Source organism: Nycticebus coucang, chromosome 6 (genome assembly GCF_027406575.1).
Source record: "Nycticebus coucang isolate mNycCou1 chromosome 6, mNycCou1.pri, whole genome shotgun sequence".
Classification (NCBI taxonomy): Eukaryota; Metazoa; Chordata; class Mammalia; order Primates; family Lorisidae; genus Nycticebus; species Nycticebus coucang.
Window position 1 is genome coordinate 60,842,221 of NC_069785.1, and position 23,099 is coordinate 60,865,319.

The 23,099-nt window shown below is 37.5% G+C and overlaps 2 protein-coding genes across 6 annotated transcripts in view; one reads left to right on the forward strand and one right to left on the reverse strand.

Annotated features, from left to right (window-relative positions):
• ADAM10 (ADAM metallopeptidase domain 10) overlaps nt 1-23,099 on the reverse strand; it is a 181,793-nt gene that overhangs the window by 5,079 nt on the left and 153,615 nt on the right. For all 5 annotated transcript variants that reach the window (XM_053594026.1, XM_053594023.1, XM_053594027.1 and 2 more), the window contains 4 exons: nt 20,685-20,835; nt 13,408-13,591; nt 12,600-12,708; nt 11,909-12,129 (listed from right to left, as the gene is read on the reverse strand). In XM_053594026.1, the coding sequence (XP_053450001.1) occupies nt 11,909-12,129; nt 12,600-12,708; nt 13,408-13,591; nt 20,685-20,835 (665 nt within the window). The remainder of the gene's footprint in view (nt 1-11,908; nt 12,130-12,599; nt 12,709-13,407; nt 13,592-20,684; nt 20,836-23,099) is intronic.
• LOC128587644 (60S ribosomal protein L36a-like) lies at nt 19,405-19,792 on the forward strand. The gene has a single exon (XM_053594038.1). It carries the CDS (start codon nt 19,423-19,425, stop codon nt 19,741-19,743), a length of 321 nt encoding a protein of 106 aa, XP_053450013.1. The 5' UTR covers nt 19,405-19,422; the 3' UTR covers nt 19,744-19,792.

The following is a 23,099-nucleotide window of genomic DNA, read 5'->3' on the forward strand; positions in this document are numbered from 1 at the left end:
ATATATCATAATATCTTTCTGTTCATTCATTCACTTATAGATTAACTATCTTTTTTAATATGAAAAATGGATATACACAGTATAGCAGCAGCCAGACTTTACCCAGGATAAGATGAAACCAAAAACTTTACTTTTAACTCATATGAAACAAATAAATTTAGCCCCCTCATCATTTTCAAAAACTATGGATAAAACCTTATTTATAGAAAAATTACTGTTTCCATTCTTAAGAAATTCTAAGTTTATTTTACAATTTCAAATATTCCAACTTTGTTTTAAGAGAGCATATACTAATAAATATAAAATATCTGGTAAGCTCTCACCTAATGTGCACAATGTAAGGGTATACACAGCACACCCCCTGGGTAAGGGCTCCATACAACCCGAACTTTACCTAACAAACACAAACAGTATAACCTAATCATGTGTACCCTCAATTAACCTGAAATTAAAATTTTTTTAAAGAAGATATCTACAACCTTAAAACTGTGAATCATCACATTGGCTTAACATGAATTATTATAATACATTACACAGTTACTGCTAATTATTTCTAGCAAAACTCCCAGTTAAATAGATTTTCTATGATCTGGGGCTTATAACAAACAACCTACTACTTTTATATTATTTACTTTATCCAGCAGTGATTATGTAATTGAACACTAATGCTAATTTGAGCATCAATGAAAGTAAAGCTAAAATAAAAATACATGTTATGGCAAAATATCCCAAGCCACTTTTTCTGTGTGTGCATAAAGCCTTTCCTATATTTTTAAACATTTGCTTTATTTTGAAAATATCTCAAACTTGTAGAAAAGTTGCGAGTACAATACAAAAAACTTTTAAAACTCTGGCAGCACTCAAGAGTTAAGTTGTTAGCACCATATTACCCCTTCCTATAAAAGAAGGCTGTTTTCCTCGATACAATACAATCATCAAAACCAGGGAACCAGTGCTGAACATTACTAACGTTTCATCCTCAGACTCCATTCAACTTTTGCTATTTGTCACATTACCATCCAGTTGAAAATCATGTGCTGCATTTAGCAGCCACGTTTCTTTAGTTGCCTTCGATCTAGAAAGGCTGGGGTCTTTCCTTGGCTTTTATGACTTTGACACTTTGGAAGATTTACAGGACAGTTGTTCTGTATGAGAATGTCCCTCAATATTGGTTCCTCCAGTGTTTATGATTAGATTCAGGGCATATGTGTTTGGCTAAGAATATCACAGATGTGTTCGTCTTATGGCATCCTCCTAGGTGACACGTGATTTTGATTTCATTACTGGTAATGTTAACTTGAACGCTTCATCACTTGATTAAGGTGCTATCTACCAAACTTCACCACAAAGACTCTTTTTCATAGTCAATGAGTACTTTGTAGGAATGTAATCTGGAACTATGCAAATATCCTGTTCTTCATCAACTTTCAGTGTATTCATTTATTTATTTCCTGTGGTTTCCTATTTTCATACAATGGTTATAATCTATTACCATCCTTATTGTGTCTTTTGGACACATCCCCATCATTCTTTAAGCACTTTCTTACTTTATGGCACAATAAGAAGTTCCAGATTTATCTCATTATTTCCCTACCCCAGCCCTGGAATCAGCCATTTCTTCAAAGTGCCCTGGTTCCTTCAAGTCCTGTCTCTCCTATGTAGACTCTCTTAACTCTAGATGTACTCTGATGTTCCAGACCAGTCACCCCCCTGCAGGGGCACACTTCTCCTTTGCATGGGCTCTGAAACCCTGGTGGTCTTCGCCACCCCACACCCTCCCAACCTAGTCAGGCTTCAGCACGTTGCTTTGTGCCACTACAGCTCCCCCTCCCCCACCTGGCATGGATGACTGCCTTGCTTGGCCTTACCTAATAGCTTTAGGAATGAACTGTTCAAGAAAAAAGATGGAATGAAAAAGATATAGACAAAAAAAACAGATATAAATGCATATACACACATACACATACATACATAGATACATATTTGATTTTAAAAGTAAACTTCAAGTGAAAGTCAAGAAAAAACAGAAAAGCAAACAGAATGATTTGTGCTTCGAGATAGTTTCACAAAAATCTTATATAATTCTCAGATTTTATCTCTGCAGGAGAGAGTCCTATAGCTACTTTCCTTCTCTTTATTATTTTCATTCTCCAGTCTGAAAAGTGTCTCACGTTTGTCCTTCCTGTTACTCATTATTGCAAGGATCACAAAACCAAATGCCTACAAGGCAGGTAAGGTGCAACCGATCCAATTTTACTGATTAAAGATCAGATTTTTTAAAAGAATGATAAATCTAAGTTTTTATGGGAAATATATTTTTAAGTGTTGGCAAACATACTCAAAATTTCTGAATTTCTAAAAACAATGTGTAGACCATACAAAACATGTTGACAGGGCTGATCTGGCCTGGAAACTACAACTTTACAATTTATTTTCCATCAAATGCTAGCAGAACCCCCTCAGTTACTCCAACAACCACTCTACACTTCCAAATACCCTCTGGGAAAACAGTTCATGAGTACAGCGGGTCAAGGGCTTCCCTACTACCTTCAGGTTGATGAGCTAGTTCTGTTACAGGGATACACCTCTATTTCTAACATTTCCTGTATTCCTGAACACATTTCCTTTCTTCTAGTCTTACTTGCTCAAAATCATTTTTCACATGGCCATCTGGGTTATGACTTCCTATAATATGGAACTGACCCTGTCACTCCTTTATGTAAACCCTTTTTCAAAAGCTTCTCACCAAAGAGCTCCAAGATACATCACTATGTGTGAGAGAGAAAAAAAGCAAAATCACATGTAAAACTGAGCACACAATAAAGTGCAGCAAAGTATATGGGACATAGTTCCACCCTTTTAAAAAAAAAAAAAAAAAGTATATTTTTATAGTAGTACAGTTTCTGAATAATATGTAAGAAATTCATACAAGAGGTTTAGGGTGAAAAGGGGTCTACTTTTAATGTATTACTTTGTCAATTTAAAAAACAATAATCAAACTTTTCCCCAAAGAGGGGAGAAAGGGATTTTTTGATTTGGGAAATTCATATTTGTATGAATCTTGTTTGTTCACTCTCCGTAAAACATCTCTCTCTGTACCCTGTACTTCTATAGTCCTTAAGAGAACTTAACTATGGCATCACCTCCTTAAAGGTCTGCCCAGTAGGTTCTCCTATATTCTGTGAAAACGGCATCGAGATTGAAAATGCTTCCATGTGTCTGTTTTCTGTGACAAACTGCAAGCACCTTGAACTTATATCCACCACACTTCACCATATTCCACCTAGCCCACAAAAACATATCCATTGAACTAGTTATTACAGGCAAGTCATTGTTCCAAGATGTTTTACTGGCAACGTGATAAGCAGTTTGTCAGAATTTACTATCTGGGGAAATGGAACATGGCAGAGGATAGAAGACAGCAAGAAAAACTAAACAAACAATGGTATATTTTGAGAGTGTTAGTGTGTCCACCTTTGACACGGGTTTTTTCCCCCAATGTTCCCTTTAAAAGAGAATGAGAGTGGGTTAAATGCTAAACTCCATTTTTTCTCTTTAATATATGCTATAAAATCAGAGAAAAGAATACGAACCAGGTTAGTAAACGCAAAACGTGTTTCATCTCAAAAGAAAAGATCACAAATTGTCTACCTGTTAGAAAGAAAGGAGAGCTGTCATTTCATTCAACGAACATTTAATGAGTTTAAACTGTGTGCCAGGCGCTTAACTGTCTTAGATACAAAGGTGCTGAGCCAAACTTAAGAGACCAGGAGAAGGGATATACAAAAGTTTAAAAAAGAGTCTACAAGTTAACCACCATTATATCAACACTGAGAAAATAAGTCTACATAAAATAGACATGTTGGTCAATACAGGCATTTAAATACAACCAATGATAAAGTAAAAGGTCAAAATTTACTAGGCTAATTTATTATGTAATAATTACAGAAACGTCTAACTTAATAATCTAAATAGGCTTGGCGCCTGTAGCACAGTGGTTACGGAGGCAGCCACATACGAGGGTGGTGAGTTCGAGCTCTGCCCAGGCCAGCTAAAACAACAACAACTACAACAGAAAATAGTCAGGTGTTGTGGCAGGAGCCTGTAGTCCCAGCTACTTGGGAGGCTGAGGCAAGAGAATAGCTCAGCCCAATAGTTGGAGGTTGCTGTGAGCTGTGTGACGCCACGGTACTCTACCAAGGGCGTTGAAACTCTGTCTCAAAAATAAATAAATAAATAATCTAAATAAACAAAAAGGACCTGTAAGATAAAATGATAAAACAGGTATCACCCAAAAAAGTACATGAATGGGAAGAAGGGAGGCACATATTCAAGTCTCTTTCAGACATAAAATAATCTGTTTTAAAGCTCTCCAGAAAAAGTCAAAATGCATGAACAATCTTACTGTCACCAACTGTACTCTGGACTTCTTGTGGTTCACAAGACCACATGAGGCCCACAGTTCCTTGTCATGGTACTGATTATGCCATCCCTACAGGTGCAGAAACCTTCCTTTCCATCCTTCAGAAGATGCTAGTCTGGACTTTTGACTAAATTATTCGTCTCCTATCCTTCAAACTACCACAACCACTGCCACTGCCACCGCCATCACCAATCTGCCAAACAGAAAACTACTGGCTACTAAACTTTTGGTTACTTTAAGATTAACCAGGGCAAGCTGGGTAAGATACCACTGAGGGGAATCTGATAATGTCACAGTTTCAAAGTTAAAGTAATATGTACAATTTTCATTCTTTTCTATATAAATTATTACATTTGAGAAATCTACTTTATTCATCTAGCAGATACATATCGTGTCCTTATCACATGCTAAGTTCTGTGACAACGTTGCATCTCTGTTGTTAAATTTTCATAAGTGATACCTATGTGGCCTATTCTACTAAGGTACGAAGGACACTACAGGCCCATAACCATCTTCCATTTCAACACATCAGGATGACAAAGTAGAACATTTCTAATACAAGTCTTTTCAAACAGGAGTTATTTCATTGCAGAAACTGGGGACAGGGAAGTTTAGCACGCACCATCATTGACTGCCTCGTGGGTCTGAGTGGGATCTGTGAATTTGCATTTCTATCGAATTCCTAGGTGATGCTGATGCTGCTGGTTAGGAAACTATGCGTTGAGACCATTGCTCTTGATTAGGGGCTGGTAAGTATTTCCTATAAAAGCCCAGATTAATATTTTCGGTTTTGTGAGGCTACGCAGTCCCTATCACACATACTCAAAGTGTAATATACGCAAACAAATGGTGTGACCGTGGTCTGCCAATGTTATTTGTGTACACTAAATTTTGAATTTCATATAATTTTTAGAAGAATATTATTTTGATAATTATATTTTTACTCATTTAAAAATGTAAAAACCATTAAAACTTGTGAGACACAAAAATAGGCAGAGTGCTGGATTTGGCCCATGGGCCTCAATTTGCCAACCCTGTTCTAGGTTAGTAGTTCTCAACCCTGGCTCTTCATCAGAATTAGCTAGAGAGTTTTAAAAGACCCAGATACTTAAGGCCAATCCGAAGAGATTCTGATTTAATTGGACAAGCGTGATTCTTATAGCTGGTACAGGGGTCATTATGAAAGTTTTAAGATACACAAAAATCAAGAAATGTAAAATCTGTGCAGATGGAAACACATGAAGTCCTCCCAGTAACAATGATAAGCCAAGCAAGTTGAAACCTGCATGGGTCAATCAGAAAGAATGCTGTTGACAGTGTATCTCAGAAGTGAAATAATGGACCATAACATAGTCTGTCTCAAAACTTTCATAGTGACCCATATATAAGCAGGATTGAGACCTACTGCAATTAATCAATGTTTCTTCAAATGACTTCCAAGGGTACTTAGGGTTTCATAAGCTTTACATCAGCAGTTCTCAAACCTTTTTAACAATGAAAATACACTGCGGCATTAGGAAGGTGGACAACCACTGCTTTCTATGAATAAAAGTTTCTGGGATTTGGTAAGATAGAAAAACGAAGTTTAAAAGTCTATAGTCCCAACTACTTGGGAGGCTGAGGCAAGAGGATCACCTGAGCCCAAGAGTTTGAGGTTGCTGTGAGCTGTGATAATGCATGGCACTCTAGCCTGGGTAACAGTGAGACTCTTGTCTCAAAGGAAAAAAAAAAAAAAGTGGACCACACTTTGCTTATACTTACATTTCAGTGGCAAAAGCAAGTTCTATGGCTCAGCCCAACTTCCAAGGGATAGAGAAGTTTGTGGAATGACTTGCAGGGCAGAGCTGTGAGTACCAGCCTTTAAGATACCCTCAAGAGCCTCACCTCCTGACATTCAGGCCCCTGTGCAGTACCCTCCATATGAAGGCAGGTCAGTACAGACATCACTGACATTGGCCTTGCTTGGGACCAGCCACACACCATGTTGTGAGGAAGCTCACGTGGCCTGAGGAGACATCCACGGGGAAGAACTGAAGCTCCTGCAGAGAGCCCCCATAGCACACCCTGCATGTGAGTCAGCCACTCCAGAAGTCAGACTCCGGGGGGCAGAGGCCACAGCTGATATTCTGTCTGCAGCCTTATGAGAGAGACCCTGAGCCAGTGCCTCCCCAAATCTGTGTGACGCATCTATTATGATTTTTAGACCACTAGGGTTGGGGTCTAATCTGTTACACAACAATAAGTAACTGATTTACAGGAGAAAAAATGTTTAAAAGATTTATGTATTGTAGGGCATCCCACAATCTTCTCACAAATCTCTAAGAGAGGACTACGGTAGACAGTGTTTTGCCATTTTGTTCATTTGACACCAAACCTCTGCAGCATCTCATGGAACTAGTGTTCTTTTAAGCATTAGGCAAACAATGCTCTAAATCTTTTATCCATAAAGAATACAAAATACTTAATAACTCAGATTTGTAAAGTTAGAGCAAAATATGACAGCAGAAATGAATTCAAACAAGAGAAAGTATTGATCCTTGATAGAAAAACAATTAAAAAACCAACTCCAGATAAATGTGAACAAATTAAGGGGGAAAAAAGCCACAAAATAGCAGACAATAATTTAAAACGAGAGGAAGAAACACAAGATTAAATTTAAAAAGAAATCAAGGTAAAAGATGGTCTTCTGTGATGCCAGATCTAACACAAAAGATACAGAAAATTAGAATATATTAACCATGGAAGAAACTGAAGAATTACTAATGCCCTTAACCCCCAATTAAAGAAAAGAAGATAATGGTACAAGGTCTCAACAGATTTGATAAGGAATACCCTCAAACTTTTCAAGAACTAGATGACTCCTTGATAAATCCAAATGATGCTTATCAGTATCTCCTGGCCAAACACATAGGCACTCAACAAATATAGTGAATGTATTTTGAAAAATCAAATCATGGCTGTCAAAAATAACTCTTCACAAAAAACAAAGTGTCATTTCCATGGCACCAGCAGTAGTGAATAATGCATGCCCTGAAGTACTGAACTGTCAAGGTTCTTCCTACTCTGCCTCGCATGAGGAAAGAAGTTGCCAGTGCACCATAGAAAGCTGGAGACAAAATGCCACCAGACACCACTGGAAAGGAAAGTCAGTGAAACTAACTCCTCATCCATTTCATAGCTTCTTGTACTCCAGCATCCTAATAATCTGTATTCCCAACTGGAACACAGATTATTACACTTCCCTAACATGGCAAAAGGCCAAAATAAACTTGGCTGTGCAAGTAAACTCTGCACATAATCATCTGAGACAAATAACTTATAGGAACTGGATTGGATGTCTGTTATTTTATGGCGTGGCCTGGTTAATGCCCACAATTGCAGGAAAAGCCTACTGGTACTCTTCAGGGATTATATGGGCCATGCTAGTCAAAAGAGCGGCATAGAAATATCAGCAATGATATAAAATAACAGCATGTGTTATTCACATTCACTTAAGGCAAACTTCTATCAGCTTGAATAATCAGTTCCAGACGACAACAAAGGACTTCATGTTGCTAATTCACTGTAAAAAGCATTTCATTAATCCTCAAATCTAAAATACGAAAAAAATATCAAAAATACTTAAAAGATGATGGATGTCTCTTATATTTTTGTAAGTGCAAATAAATGAGCTTTTGAAGTTTAAAATACAGGCAGTCCACAGGTTATAGATGAGATATGTTCCTGAGAGCATCCTTAGGTCAAATCATGTGTAACTTGAATCCTTAATGAACCGCGTGTCTACAGTAACAAGTATAATGGCTCATTTTTGGTAATAATAAGAATACTATAGTGTAATATGTAGTAATAATAATAATAATACCCCTATACTATAATAATAAGTTACAGAAAGTACTATGCTCTTTCATTTAATTAAAATAAACAGAACATAAAAACAAACTCATACAAAAAGTTTAGAAAGAACTTGGGAGAAATTTGAAAAAAGAATTATTAAAGATTAGCACTCACCTAATTTGCATCAGTGCTAAGCTAACCAGGATTGTTATCCTTACTGTAACCTTCTAACTGCATCAATAATGTCTCCATTTCAATAATTAATCTACTGTGTTGCTTAGTAATAACAGATGCTTTCGTTGGAGCATTGCCTTTCACATGTTTCATTATTTTTACTTTATCCTTTATAATTGTTCCTTAAGTCCAGCAATGGAGGCCTAATGCTTTCCCAGTGAACGACACTATCTGGTCTTTCTCTAAACACTTAATTATTCCTACTTCAGTTTCCAGTGCAATAACCTTTCTCTTCACTGTAGGCTCACCTAGACTTTGAACGGACTTTCACTTTGGAGGGATGATCATAAGGGTAAACACAGACTCACAAAACTGAATTAAAAAGTTAAGATGAGGCTCGGCGCCTGTGGCTCAGCAGCTAGGGCACCAGACCACATACACTGGAGCTGGCGGGTTCAAATCCAACCTGGGCCTGCCTAACAACAATGACAACTACAACCAAAAATAGTCAGGCATTGTGCTGGGCACCTGTAGTCCCAGCTACTCAGGAGGCTGGGGCAAGAGAATCGCTTAAGCCCAAGAGTTGGAGGTTGCTGTGAGCTGTGACACCATGGCACTCTACTGAGGGCAACATAATGATACTCTGTCTCAAAAAATACATAAACAGATAAATAAAAATAAAAAATTAAGACGAAAGTGATACTGTGTGCAAGCAAGAACATACACAATGATACTAGGCACTAGTCAAATAATGCTGTGCCAATGAACCCCTTACACCATGTGGGTTTGTTTACATGTATGGGAGCAACTAGTTCCCAAATCACTAATTTAATTATAAATTATCCTTATGGGGAGCCTGGTAAGGTCAACTACCAGCCAGGGATTGCCTATAATTCAATGAGTCAAAATTAGAGATAATGGAGAAAAATGAAAAAATACTATGTTCAGATGATATGATTTAATACCTAGAAAACCTAAAACTTAGAGCACAATATATACTCAGCAGAATGTAACTTTCAGATCCCCATTAACAGATTTGTTTTTATAGGCCAGTTGTGGTGGCTCACACCTGTAATCCTGCCTCTTCAGAAGGCTGAACTAGGAGGATCCCTTGAGCTCAGGAGTTCAACACCAGCATGGGCAAGAGTGAGACCCTGTTTCTACTAAAAACATTAAAATTAGCCACACGTTGACAGTGCACACCCATAGTCCCAGCTACTCAGGAGGCTGAGGCAGGAGGATCACTTAAACCCAGGACTTTGAAGTTGCTATGTGCCAGGCTGAGGCCACATAGCCTGGGCAACAGAGTGAGACTGTCTCAAAAACAAACAACAAAAAACAACAAACAAAAAAACCTTGAATTTCTTTTTCTGTATACACTGTTCACTATAGTAGACATGTAGACCAAAATTTCAACTTATTCTCAGAGATGATCACGGGGGAAAAAAAAAAAAAAAACAAAGAACTGGATCTGAGTTGAAAACAGAGAAGTAAAGGACCAAGAAAGGTAAGTTGTTTTAAGTCACAGAGTTGATAAATACCAGAAAGATCATCTGAAATCTTTACATGATTCTCAAACTTATGCTCTCTCTCCACTATACCAGTGATTTTCAACAGGTGTGCTGCAGCATACTGGGGTACCATGAGAGGATCTTAAATGTGCCATGAAAATTTTTAAAAATCATAAATTAAATTATTTTCTAAAGAAGTTCAAAACACAGTAAGTATATTCTTTTTTTTTGGAGACAGAGTCTCACTATGTTGCCTTCAGTAGAGTGATACGGTGTCAAAGCTCACAGCAACCTCAAACTCTTGGGCTTAAGCAATTCTCTTGCCTCAGCCTCCCGAGTAGCTGGGACTATAGGCACGGCCACAGTACCTGGCTATTTTTTTGTTGCAGTTGGCATTGTTGTTTAGCAAGCCCAGGCCAGGTTCGAACCCACCAGCCTTATTTGTATATGGCTGGCACCCTAACCACTGAACTATGGGCACCAAGCCAAGTATATTCTTTTTATTACTTTTTTTTTTTAAATCAACATAATTTAAGTGTGCTGTGGAAGTTCAACTATAGATTCAAGGATGCCATTATATCATAGCACTAGATGGACCTTTGGTTTAACAGATATTTAGGAAACAACTATTATACAACAAGCACAGGAATACAAAAATGAGAAACATGTTTTAAGGAGATCTAAATCAACTGTCCAACTATTTGGTTTAAAACCTAGGTTTCCTTTCCTAAATTCTTTCAATGATCCTCATTACACATCTAAAAATCACATATTCTAGCATGTAACATACAACAAACATTTTAATGCTGGAAGTAATCACAAAATTTTTATTATATGTTATTAGAAGACTGCCAAACCACACAGACAACACCTTTTGTACTTTGAAAGCATCCTTGGTCCTGAAGGGGTTCCTGAGTTCTAAGACAATTTCCAAAGCAAACTATATTTGGTTCATAGCACCAAATGCTATCACAAATACATCACTTACAAGTTTCCTGCAGACATTTTAATGTTATCCACTTAGAAAGTACAAACATTTAAGTGAATTGACACATTCTCAGTAATCTTTTAAGAAAACTTCGGGTAATTCAATGTACAACTTGGAGAAATGTGGGCTTAAAAATACTACAGTTAGGTGGATTGGTGTTGGATGAACATCCACCATCGCTAGCATATCTAAAAGGCTCTGTGTCTGATCATACTCAGTTAAACACATTTCTTATCACCGACAAAACAAAGACCTGAAATTATATTGAAAAATCAGAGAAAAACTTTAGAAAACCACCAACATCTCTTTCATCTCTCCACTTTAGCAAAGCAGAACCTGTCATACTGAGACAGGGAGAAGTATAAAAAGCAAGGAAGGCTTTCCAAAACAACTACAGGAAAACATCCCATGAATGCATTCTAATTATATGTCCCAAAAGAACATGCAGCCCATCCAGGATATGGACCAAAGAAGACTCTCATCCGCTACTAACCAACCTATGAATGATAAACACGTACAGTGTCTGATCACTTCAGAAGGTTATTAACTAGGAATATCTGCACTTTAAAAAATCTTCAGATAGGGCGGCACCTGTGGCTCAATGGGTAGGATGCCAGCCCCATATACCGAGGGTGGCAGGTTCAAACATGGTCCCAGCCAAACTGCAACAAAAAATTATCGGGCATTGTGGCGGGCGCCTATAGTTCCTGCTACTCAGGAGGCTGAGGCAAGAGAATCGCCTAAGCCCTGGAGTTGGAGGTTGCTGTGAGCTGTGATGTCACAGCACTCTACTGAGGACGATAAAGTGAGACTCTGTCTCTACAAAAAAAAAAAACAAAAAAACTTCAGTTAAAGTTAATGCCAGTCTAAACAGGAAAGAAGTGACTTTACTCATAACACTGGTGACTTCTGGCCAAATTAAATTATGATCAAAGCATTCTAAGTTAAAGTTTCTTTATAAATAAAAATTATACTTACCACAATCCATTCAGCAATGTTTTCATAGAGCTCTGGGCTAAAAATTGCTTTTTTAAGCCTAGCTAGAGGACCATCAGCATCTACTAATCTGCACCGCATGAAAACATCACAGTAGCCTCTAAAATCATTGCAAGGGGATCCAGGTTGCAGGGTGATGGTTCGGCCACTGAAATGGTTGTTCCATTGCACAGACCCTGTACTGGCACAAGTTGATGGGTCCACTGGAAAAGAAGTGCCAAATGTAAGTTGAAGATCAGATTTCCTAATGGACCAGTTTAGGGAAAGACAGAGTTTAATTAAAAAAAAGAAAAACTATCCCAAACCATCACCATGACATGCTACATAGACCTTCACCAGTTGGGCTAGATAACAACATTAGTAATTCAACTTAAATATTACAATATAAACAAATAACCAGCAACCTTGATTTCATGCTTACAACAGCTTTAAAACCTTATAACTGTTAATATAACTTATTGCCATAAAGCTGGCACTTTTTTGTCCAGTTTATCATTTTATAAACACTGTAGGGTCATGCTAGATACAAACTGCATTTAAAATTTTCTCATGAGAATATAGTTACTTGGAAACTGTCTCTCTAAACTATATGTCAAAGCTTAATACTTAAAATTTAGATGAAAACAATGGGTTCTGAAGTAAATTTTATACTCTTATATTTTAAAAGCCTTACTTTTCTTCATACAGCAGACATGGCATAACTCCTTATCATCTTTGCCATCAGAACTGGCACAGGTACATTCCTCCAAGCCATATTTCTCACAGATAGAACCTGCACATTGCTGGAAGAAAAATAAAAGACAAATTATTTAATCCCTATACAGTCAAATCTATTGTTCATAGTAATAGCCAGGCAGGTATAAGCTTCCAATGTCAGAATAATTAAGTGGAAATGGATGAAAAACAAACACAGATGAGTATCAGAACTAATCATAACACATTTGAAAAAGAATAAATGCAAATAAGATAGTAAATCTTGTAGAGCAAACTACTTAATAAAAAACACTAAAGTAAAAGCAGAGAAAGAGATTGGATGAGCATAAATTTATGTTGGTTGTTGTGGCTCCTCTATAAGGAGAGAAAACTTAAAATATTCTTCATGAAGAAAAACATGCTATTCAGCCATGAAAGCTTTAAAGACTTCACATTCAGAGAAAATGACCAGAAGAGTTTTCTTATTTAGGCTACTGAACTATTAATTTATAAAACTTAAAAGCAGCAAAGACAAGGTCACATGCCCGGGGACTATGTTTTCTCTAGAGAATATCAACCACATGTAGTTGGAAAGATGAAAGACAAGTTAGTAGCTAATTGCTACCTAATAACATTCACAGCTTTGTGGGAAATAGAGATGTTACTTAAACAGAGACCCAGATTCATTACTTTAACTATGTAGCTTCAAGTGTCATTAATTATCCTGAAAAACAGATTTCCTAAAATTAAAAAAAAAAAAAAGAAACATTAAAAAATCAGATGCTTACCCCATTAATGCACACTTGTGTGTGTCTATTACAGTCTGTGAAGTTTGGTTTAGGATCAGATGCTGGGCAGAGAGCTGTGTTGCCATTACATATTCCTTCTCTTGCACAATCTGAATCATCCCGACACTTTTCAGACTTTGACTTGAATGAACACTGTGCTGTACAGCAAGGACCTTGACTTGGACTAGAAGAAATAATAAGTGATTTTAAAAAGTAAACCAGTAGGTATTTTCTATATACTATTAAATAGATATTAAAGCAGATTAGATTCAAATTGTTAGATATGGTCCTATTTTATAAATCATAAAGTGCATCTTTTGAATAGCAATATTTAATGCTTGTATACAACTTCAAACATTGGAATAAGAAGTGACACCAGGAAGCTGGCAGACCAAAAGCCCCTAGCACTCTTCCTTTCCACAAAGATAGAAAAAACAATAGATAAATAACCACATTTTAATGAAAATAACTAAGGGGGAGCACTAGAGCGTATAGGAATAAAAGAAACCCTGGTGAGTACAAATTCGGGACAGCCAAATAGAGAATGGAAGGAAACACAGGAACTCCACTACTCCATCTCTGAACCAAAATCAGCTGGGAACCAGAAGGAATTTCCTGCTATGGTAAAAAGGTAGGCAAAAGGATTGCAGCAGCTCTTACTGACATTTATGGTCCTCACTACTGAGGTAGTGCACAGTTGATACCATTCCCTCCCTGCCCCCTGTGCCCTAAGAAAGAGCCAACACTCTGCCCCACCCCCTGTGGCCCACTTGGCAATTATGCTATGCAATCTTTGAACTGGAACTAATATTGAAGTGTGTCTTGTCCTGAAGGCACACAGCCACAGCACCCCTTCAGTACTCAGGCTAAACTGCCATCCCATGGCTTGACATCCCACAAGCTAAGCTGAGAGCAAATGAGACACTCCTCCCTACGGGGCCGAGTAGCTCAACCTACCCTACACTTCACCCTTTCAAGGAGATAAAGCTATGTACTCCTTCCCGGGGAGGGTGTTTTGGCAGAACAACTCCATTTACTACCTCTTTCAGTCACAGCTATCACCTGCCACCATAGGCTGAAGCTGAAACTATACACTCTTCTCCAAGGAGACTGCTTGCATCCCAGGAAAATGGTGTGTTGGCCAAAGAGAGCAGCTGAGCTGATGTAGTAACCCACATCCCAGAGCAATGCCTGAGCCATCATACCCTATAGGCCAAACAACTCTAGCACCCTGCTTTCCTCGAGGTAGACTAGTCCCCTGAGTCTGAACTGTAGAGACACTCTTCCTCCTGGAGAATAGAATCACTGCTGTAATGCTCCCTGCCCCCACGGCCCAAATGACAGCTGTGCTCAGCCACCCTGGGGTACTTGCTAGTGCTAAACTTGCCCTCACAGAGCCTTGGATACTGCCAAGCCCCACTATCCCAGAGTCTTCACTCACTACTGCATGTTCTCTTATCCCAAGGAACCTAAATTGCTACTGAACCCTATTGGCTAAGGTTCCTGAATTACAGACATATATTGTGCCACGACCAAATCTTCAGAGCACCTCTTCTTCCTTCAAGCCAGGCCATGGCTGTGCCCTAGCCCAGAGGGGTATAATCACAGCTATTACCTCACCTTCTGGGCCTGAGCTGCTGGAGTGTGCCTCAGAGCCACATATCCTAACACTGTGGGCAACTTTCATATAACCCTGCCACAGAGAGCAAGATGAGGTGACATAATAAGATTATAAGGCATTGAGCCTAAGACTCTAACCCCACAGTTATTCTGAATACTGGTACCTGAAACCCAGCACTGTGGCAGGTGCTTTAGGCCATGTCAGACCTGACACCAAGAGAAATCCTCTTGGCTTTCACCATTGTAGAGAAAATGAAAATGGGAGGGTTTTCCAAGAACATTAACAACTTATACCACTGCTGCCACTACCACCAATTTCAAGAGTGTAAGCCACTAAGGTGCCCATAGCTATTGCTGACATTGAACACAGCTAAAGAAGCTGCACAGAGACTATACCACTGAACCTAGCTGCCTGGAAATAAAAATACTTCTTTCCCAACCAGAACACTAATATCAAAGTACAGGTGAAAGTCTTCCTCTATGAAAGCCACGCTAGAAAGTTTGGAAGAGCCAACTGTTCCACAAGATGTACAAATATCAGTGCAAAGAAACATGAAAAGGCAAGTTAATCTGACCACAAAAGGAACACAAAACTGTGCATTAGGCTGGGCGTGGTGGCTCACACCTGCATTCTAGGAGTAATCTTAGCACTCTGAGAGGCTGAGGCAAGAGGATCTCTTGAGCTCAGGAGTTCAAAACCAGCATGGGCAAGAGAGAAACCCAGTCTCTACTAAAAATAGAAAAATTAGCCCAGTGTCATAGAGGGCACCTGAAGTCCTAGCTACTTGGGGGGCTGAGGCAGGAGTATCGCTTGAACCCAGGAGTTTGAGGTTGCTGTGAGCTGATACCATGGCACTCCAGCCTAGGCAACAGAGTGAGACTCTGTCTCCAAAAAACAAACAAACAAACAAAAAACTTCTGTATTTACAGACATCAATGAAAGGGAGATCAATGAATTGCCAGAAAAGGAATTCAAACTAATGTTTTTTTTGTTTTTTTTTTTGTTTGTTTTTTGTCTTTTTTAGAGAGAGAATCTTACTTTGCCACCCTCGGTAGGGTATTGTGACATCATAGCCGCAGCAACCTCAAACTCTTGGGCTCAAGCAATTCCCTTGCTTTAGCCTCACAAGTAGCTGGGACTACAGGCACCTGCCATCATGCCCAGCTAGTTTTAGAGATGGGGTCTCGTTCTTGCTCAGGGTGGTCTCAAACCCATGAGCTCAGCATCGCACCTGCCTTGGCCTCTCAGAGTGCTGGGATTACAGGCATGAACCACTGTGCCCAACCCAAAATAATGATCTTAAGGAAATTTAACACGATTCAAGAAAATACAGATAGATATTTGTATTTATAAATCAAAATCCGGAAAACAATTCATAAGAATGAGAAATTAAAAAAAGAGAAAGATATACAAAAAGCAATCAAATAGAAATCATACAGCTTAACAATTCAAAGAATGAAATAAAAAAATATAATAGAGAGCTTCAATAACAGACTTGATCAAGCAAAAGAAAGAATCTCTGAACTTGAAGATGGTATTAAATACTGAGTCAAAGAAAAAAATAATAAAGAAGAGTGAAAAAAGGCTGTAAGAGTTATGGGACACAATTAAATGAACACATTTTCATATTACAGAAGTTTCAGAAGAAAAAGAGAAAACATATTTAATGAAATAACTGAAAACTTTCCAAGTCTAGGAAGAGAATACAAACATCCCTATCCACAAAGCTCAAAAATACTCCAATATATTCAACTCAAAAAGGTCCTACCCAAGACACGTTATTGTCAAACTGCCAAATGTTAAGGATGAAGAGTTTAATTCTACCCTCTGGGCCCGTCAAACAACTTGCATTCCCTGATGGTCAATAAATCTCAAATCTCCACACTTTTGCCCATGCCATTCCCTGCTCCTTGTCTGTCACAGCTCTTCCAGCCAAGTTGGCCCTATTGTAAAGAATTGCAATGTTAAGGATGAAGAGTTTAATTCTAAAAACAACAAAAGTATCAAGTCACATCTAAGGGAATCTTCATTAGACTAACAAATTTCTCAGCAGAAATCTTAACAGACCAGGAGAGAATGGAATTATATATTAAAAATGCTGAAAGAATACCAAGAATATTATACCCAGCAAAACTGTCCTTCAGAAATGAGGAAGATATGAAGTCTTTCCCACACAAACAAAAACTGAGAGAATTTGTCACCATTAGACTGGCCCTACAAGAAATGTTCAAAGGAGTCCAGCATTTGGAAGCAAAAGGGCAGTAATTACCATCATGGAAAAAGACAGAAGTATAAAGCTAACTGACAGGACAGATTTATAAATGAGAAAATGAACGGAATCAAATGTTACTACTATAATAAAAAGTCCATCACAAATGTTACTACTATAATAAACTACCAAACTGTAAGATAAACAGTAAAAGAAGAAAAGGAACAGAGCATACACAAAACAAGAAAATGAACAAACTGACAAGAGAAAGTCCTCACTTATCAATAACTATGTATGTGAAACACTTAAATTTCTTACTTAAAAGATGTAGATTTGCTGAACAGATTAAAAAATATATATGATCAAACTATATGCTGCCTGCAAGAAACTCAATTCAACTGTAAAGACACATACAGACTAAAAGTAAATGAATGGAGAAAGATATTCCACAGAAACAGAAAACAAAAGCAAGCAAGAGTAGCTATACTCAGATAAAGCAGACTTTAAGTAAAAAACTGAAAAGAGACACAGAAGGTCATTGTATAAGGATAAGGAAATCAAGACAACAAGAGACTATAATAATTCTAAATCTATAGGTAACCAATACTGGAGCACCCAGATTTATAAAGAAAATATTATTACATCTAAAGAAGAGACAGACTCCAAGCCAATAATAGTTGGGAATTTCAACACCCCACTCTCAACATTGAACAGATTATCTACACAAAAATATTGAACAAAGACAAAATGGATTAAAATTGCACTTTAGACCAAATACAATAGACATTTACAGAAATTTAACAGCTGCAGAATACACATTCTTTTAATCAGTACATGGAACATTCTCCAAGACAGACCACCTATTAGGCCATGAAACAAGCCTCAACAAATTTAAAAGAACTAAAAATGCTATTAAGTATCTTCTCTAACTCAAAATCAATAACAAAGGAAACTTTTCAAAACTGTACAAATACACATAAATGAAGCAACATGCTCCTGAACAACCAAAGGTAAATGAAGAAATTAAGAAAGAAATTTAAAAACTCCTTGAAACATGAAAATAGAAACGCAAAATGCCAAAACCTATGTGATACAGAAAAAACAGTATTAAGAGTTAAGTTTACAGCAATAAATGTCAACATCAAAAAAAGCAGAAAGATAAACAACCTAACAATGCCACTAAAGGAACCAGAAAAGCACAAACAAGCCAAATCCAAAATTAGTAGCAAGGAAGAAATAATAAAGGTCATAGTAAAAATAAATTAAATTCTTGGTCAGGCATGGTGGGTTATGACTATAATCCTAGCATTCTGAGAAGCCAAGGTGGGAGAATCTCCTGAACTCCGGAGTTTGAGCAAGAGTAAGACCCCTATCTCTATTAAAAATAGAAAAAAAAGCTGCCGGGCATAATGGCAGGTGCCTATAGTCCCAGCTACTCAGGGGGCTGAGGCAGGAGCTATTGCTTGATCCCAGGACTTTGAGATTGCTGTGATGTTGTGTGTAATTTATTAATTAATAAATTAATTAACTAATTAATTTCAAAATGGAATTCAGACTAAAATAAACAAATACAAAGGATCAGCTAAACTAAATGTTGGGGGGGGGGGTTTGAAATGATAAAACTTACAAACCATCAGCTAACTAAACAAGAACGACTACCCAAATAAAATCAGAAAAAAAAAAGAAGATACCATAACTTACACCATAGAAATACAATGGATCATCAAACACTATTACAAATGACCACATGCCAACAAATTGGAAAACCTAACAGATGTGGATAAATTCCTGGAGACATACAACTTACTAAGATTGAGCCAAGAACAAATAGAAAACCTGAACAGACCAGTTACAAGTAAAGTAACTGAAATCAATAACTAAAAGTCTTCACTGCTAAATTTCACCAAACATTTAAAGAACTAATACCAATTCATCTCAAACTTTTCTGGAAAACTGAAGAGGAAGCAATTCTTCCAAACTCATTCTATGAGGCCAATATTATCCTGATACCAAAACTGGGCAAGAACATAAGAAAATTACCCTGATTTGATCATAAGACATTGTGTATGCATGCATCAAATTACCATGTGTACTCCATAAATATATACAATTATGTATACATTTACCAATAAAAATTGGAGTAAGAAGCTACTAAATTTAGGTTGCCGCTAGCGCTCGCGCAAACATGGTGAACGTTCCTAAAACCCGCCGGACTTTCTGTAAGAAGTGTGGCAAGCACCAGCCCCACAAAGTGACACAGTATAAAAAGGGCAAGGACTCTCTCTATGCCCAGGGAAAGCGGCGTTATGACAGGAAGCAGAGTGGCTATGGTGGGCAGACTAAGCCGATTTTCTGGAAAAAGGCTAAAACTACAAAGAAGATTGTGCTGAGGCTTGAGTGTGTGGAGCCCAGCTGCAGATCTAAGAGAATGCTAGCTATTAAGAGATGCAAGCATTTTGAACTGGGAGGAGATAAGAAGAGAAAGGGTCAAGTGATACAGTTCTGATCATCTTTTGTTTTATCATGAAGACAATAAAATCTTGAGATTATGTTCATTTCATCTGGCTACAGTTGGTCTTTGGCGAGGGAACAAGTGAGAGCCATCAATAAAATTACCCTTGGGGGAAAAAAAAAAAAAAAGAAGCTACTAAATTTAAACATTCTAATAAATGCAGAAAAATGTTTTGTTTTTATATCAAAGCATACAATACTACTCATTCTCACTCTATTTGTCTTTAGTGAACAGAGTAAGAAAAGTTACATTGGAAAGTGGATTCAATGTTAGGGAATTTATCAGTGTTTTTTTAATTACATCATCCATCAGTCAATTTATCAGTTGTTCATTTGTTTGTTTTGCAGAGACAGACATTTATCATTTTATTGCCCTCGGTAGAGTGCTGTTGCGTCACAGCTCACAGCAACCTCCAACTCCAGGGCTTACGCAATTCTCTTGCCTCAGCCTCCCGAGAATTTATCAGTTTTAATCACATTTATACACTAAAACCAAACTAGGATATACAGACCAGCCATTTAAAAAATACTGTACCAACAATATTCAATTGCTTATGCCTATCACTACTAAATATTAATAATTTGACAAGTGAAATAATTATGTGACACCATTATAAAAGTGTATGGACTCCATATTACCTAAATATTTAAAGTTAAGATTCTAAAAATATGAAAGATAGTCACATTTTTAAAGTCAGTAACTAACATTTTTTGAGCATCTTTTATATATTCTTATTAATACCTACCACACAAAATACAATTACAAATAGTTCAATCTGCCAAAAACAGGGCACTAACCAATACTATTCCAGAAAAATAAATAAAATAGCAATAAATAACCACATGCATCCCTTAATTTCAGTTTTAAATTTGTTATAACTATTTTCAGGTTACTTTACAAACACATTATTAACATTACTGGAATTGGCACGGTACCTGCACTCTTTTCCAGGTTTCAGTTTGCATTTTTTCCCCTCTGGTTGGTTTGCATCATAGCAGCACTCATCTTTACACTGGTCACTATAGCCACAATCACACTGCTCACCTTGTTCTACCATTCCATTTCCACATATAGGTTGGCCAGATTCTTAAGAAAGCAAACAAGTCAAGGTAAACATTATATGCACATATTAATTTTATTTAAAATTCACAAACTCTTTAGAGTTTTAAAACAAAGAAATTACATGAAAGAAGTAGAACAAACAAGGACTCTGGAAATCATGAGACCTAATTCTAACAGGGGATCTGCCACTAGCAATGCAACCTTGGGCAAGTCACTTTCTTTGGGGGCTCCTGACCTGTATAGTGTGGGGATCTGACTTGAAGCTCCCTTTTAGAAGTGGTCACGTACTACGCAGGCCATGCCACACTGCGCTTAATCCTACCATGACTGCACTATTTATATCACACAAATAAAAATTAAGTTAGTGCTTCATTAATCAGGAAAAAAAATTAAACCTTTTTTCTGCAGAAAATGGCAAATACACATAAAAATAATAAAAGAAGAGTCACAATGAACTCCCACGTACCATTTAGCTTTAACAACTATGGACTACGGACAATGTGCTGTTCTTATTTACTCCCACAATTTTTATTTTTTCTGGAGTAAAAACAACCCCCCTTAACACATGATTGCTCTTGTAATACTTTAGAATATACTAAGAGATAAGAAAGTTTTTCCTTTTTTTCCTTTTTTTAGACAGAGCCTCAAGCTGTCGCCCTGAGTAGAGACTGTGGCATCACAGCTTACAGCAACCTCCAACTCCTGGGCTCAAGCGAGTCTCCTGTCTCCACCTCCCAAGTAGCTGGGACTAGAGGCGCCTGCCACAATGCCCAGCTATTTTTTGGTTGTAGCCGTCATTGTTGTTTGGTGGGCCTGGGCTGGATTTGAACCTGTGCTCAGATGTATGTGGCTGGCGCCTTAGCCACTTGAGCCACAGATGCCAGGCCAGAAATTATTTCTTTTTTTAAACCTAACCACAACAACCATTATCACATTGAACAAAATATATGTAATAGCATCTAATAGCCAACCCAAGTTCAATTTTCCTCAACTTTCTCCTTACAATTGGTCTGAATCAAGTTCTAAACAAGGTTCTCCTGGTTTCAAGCCCCCAACCACCACCATGGTTGCTTCTGGTTGTCATGTCTCTTAAGTCCTTCCACTGTATAACAGATTCCTCTCTACTTTTATACCATTTATTTGTTAAGGAAGTTGGGTGGGATTTTGTCCTATGGAATCCATCACATTCTATTTGGATGATTATAATATAGGCTGTAAAATAATTCTCTAAAAATATACATTAATTTTGCTCCTTAGCAAAATTCTAAAGGGAGAAAATGTGTATTATTTAAATTTTTTGTATTCCCATAGAACCTAACAGTATTAGGCCAAATTTTGGTTGATTATGGTTAGACAGTCTGGTCTAAGCACAGAGAATAATTTTAGAAAATTTCTTCAGCTGTCTTCTAGAGTTCTTTGATTTTTTTCAATGGAATTTAAAATTGGAATAAGAATGTTCCCCTTTGTAAGACGATAAAATCAAAGAACTTTAGCACCTGTAGAGAATGGTAAGCATCAAATGCCTTCACTTTCTAGAAAAGAAAACTAACTTCCAAGCAGTATGTAACTTGCTAGAGACCATATTCCCCAGTATGGGCAAAACACAGACTAAACCCAGGTCTTCCAGGTCTACAATCTAGTGCTCTTTCTTTCCTACTCAATGCTGAAAACAGTCATAGTACAGGCTTTTAAATTCAGAAATGAGTAAGTAGAAGGGAATCACACCAACATAGGGAGCCCACATAAGACATATATGAATCAAAAATGTTGTAGAAAGTTTGGCTTTATATTCATAAAGTTCATTCTTATCCTTAAACACATCACCTAATTATTAAAAGAAATATTTTTTTTTTTTTTAGGTCTCACTTTTAGTCTCACTTTCTCACCCTTGGTCGTGTGCCATGGTATCACAGCAACCTCAAACTCTTGGACTCAAATGATTCTTTTGATTCAGCCTCTCGACTAGCTTGGAACTACAGGCGCCCAGCACAATGTCCAGCTATTTTTAGAGATGGGGTCTTGCTCTTGCTCAGGCTGGTCTCAAACTCCTGAGCTCAAGCAATCCACCCACCTCAACCTCCCAGAGTGCTAGGATTACTTACAGGCATGAGCCATGGTGCCCAGCCTATTAAAGGAAATCTTAAAGGTTACTAAAACTTCATCCATGTTTCACTAATTTAAACAATCTCTTCTGTTCTATAAAACTATAAGCATGTACATGTATGTGTACATATATACTAAGCAATGATGTTTTTCAACAGTCTGGTAATTTTATAATCCATCTGATG

Coding starts and splice junctions, on each gene's coding strand:
- LOC128587644 (XM_053594038.1), top strand. CDS start 19,423: ATGGTGAACGTTCCTAAAACCCGCCGGACTTTCTGTAAGAAGTGTGGC.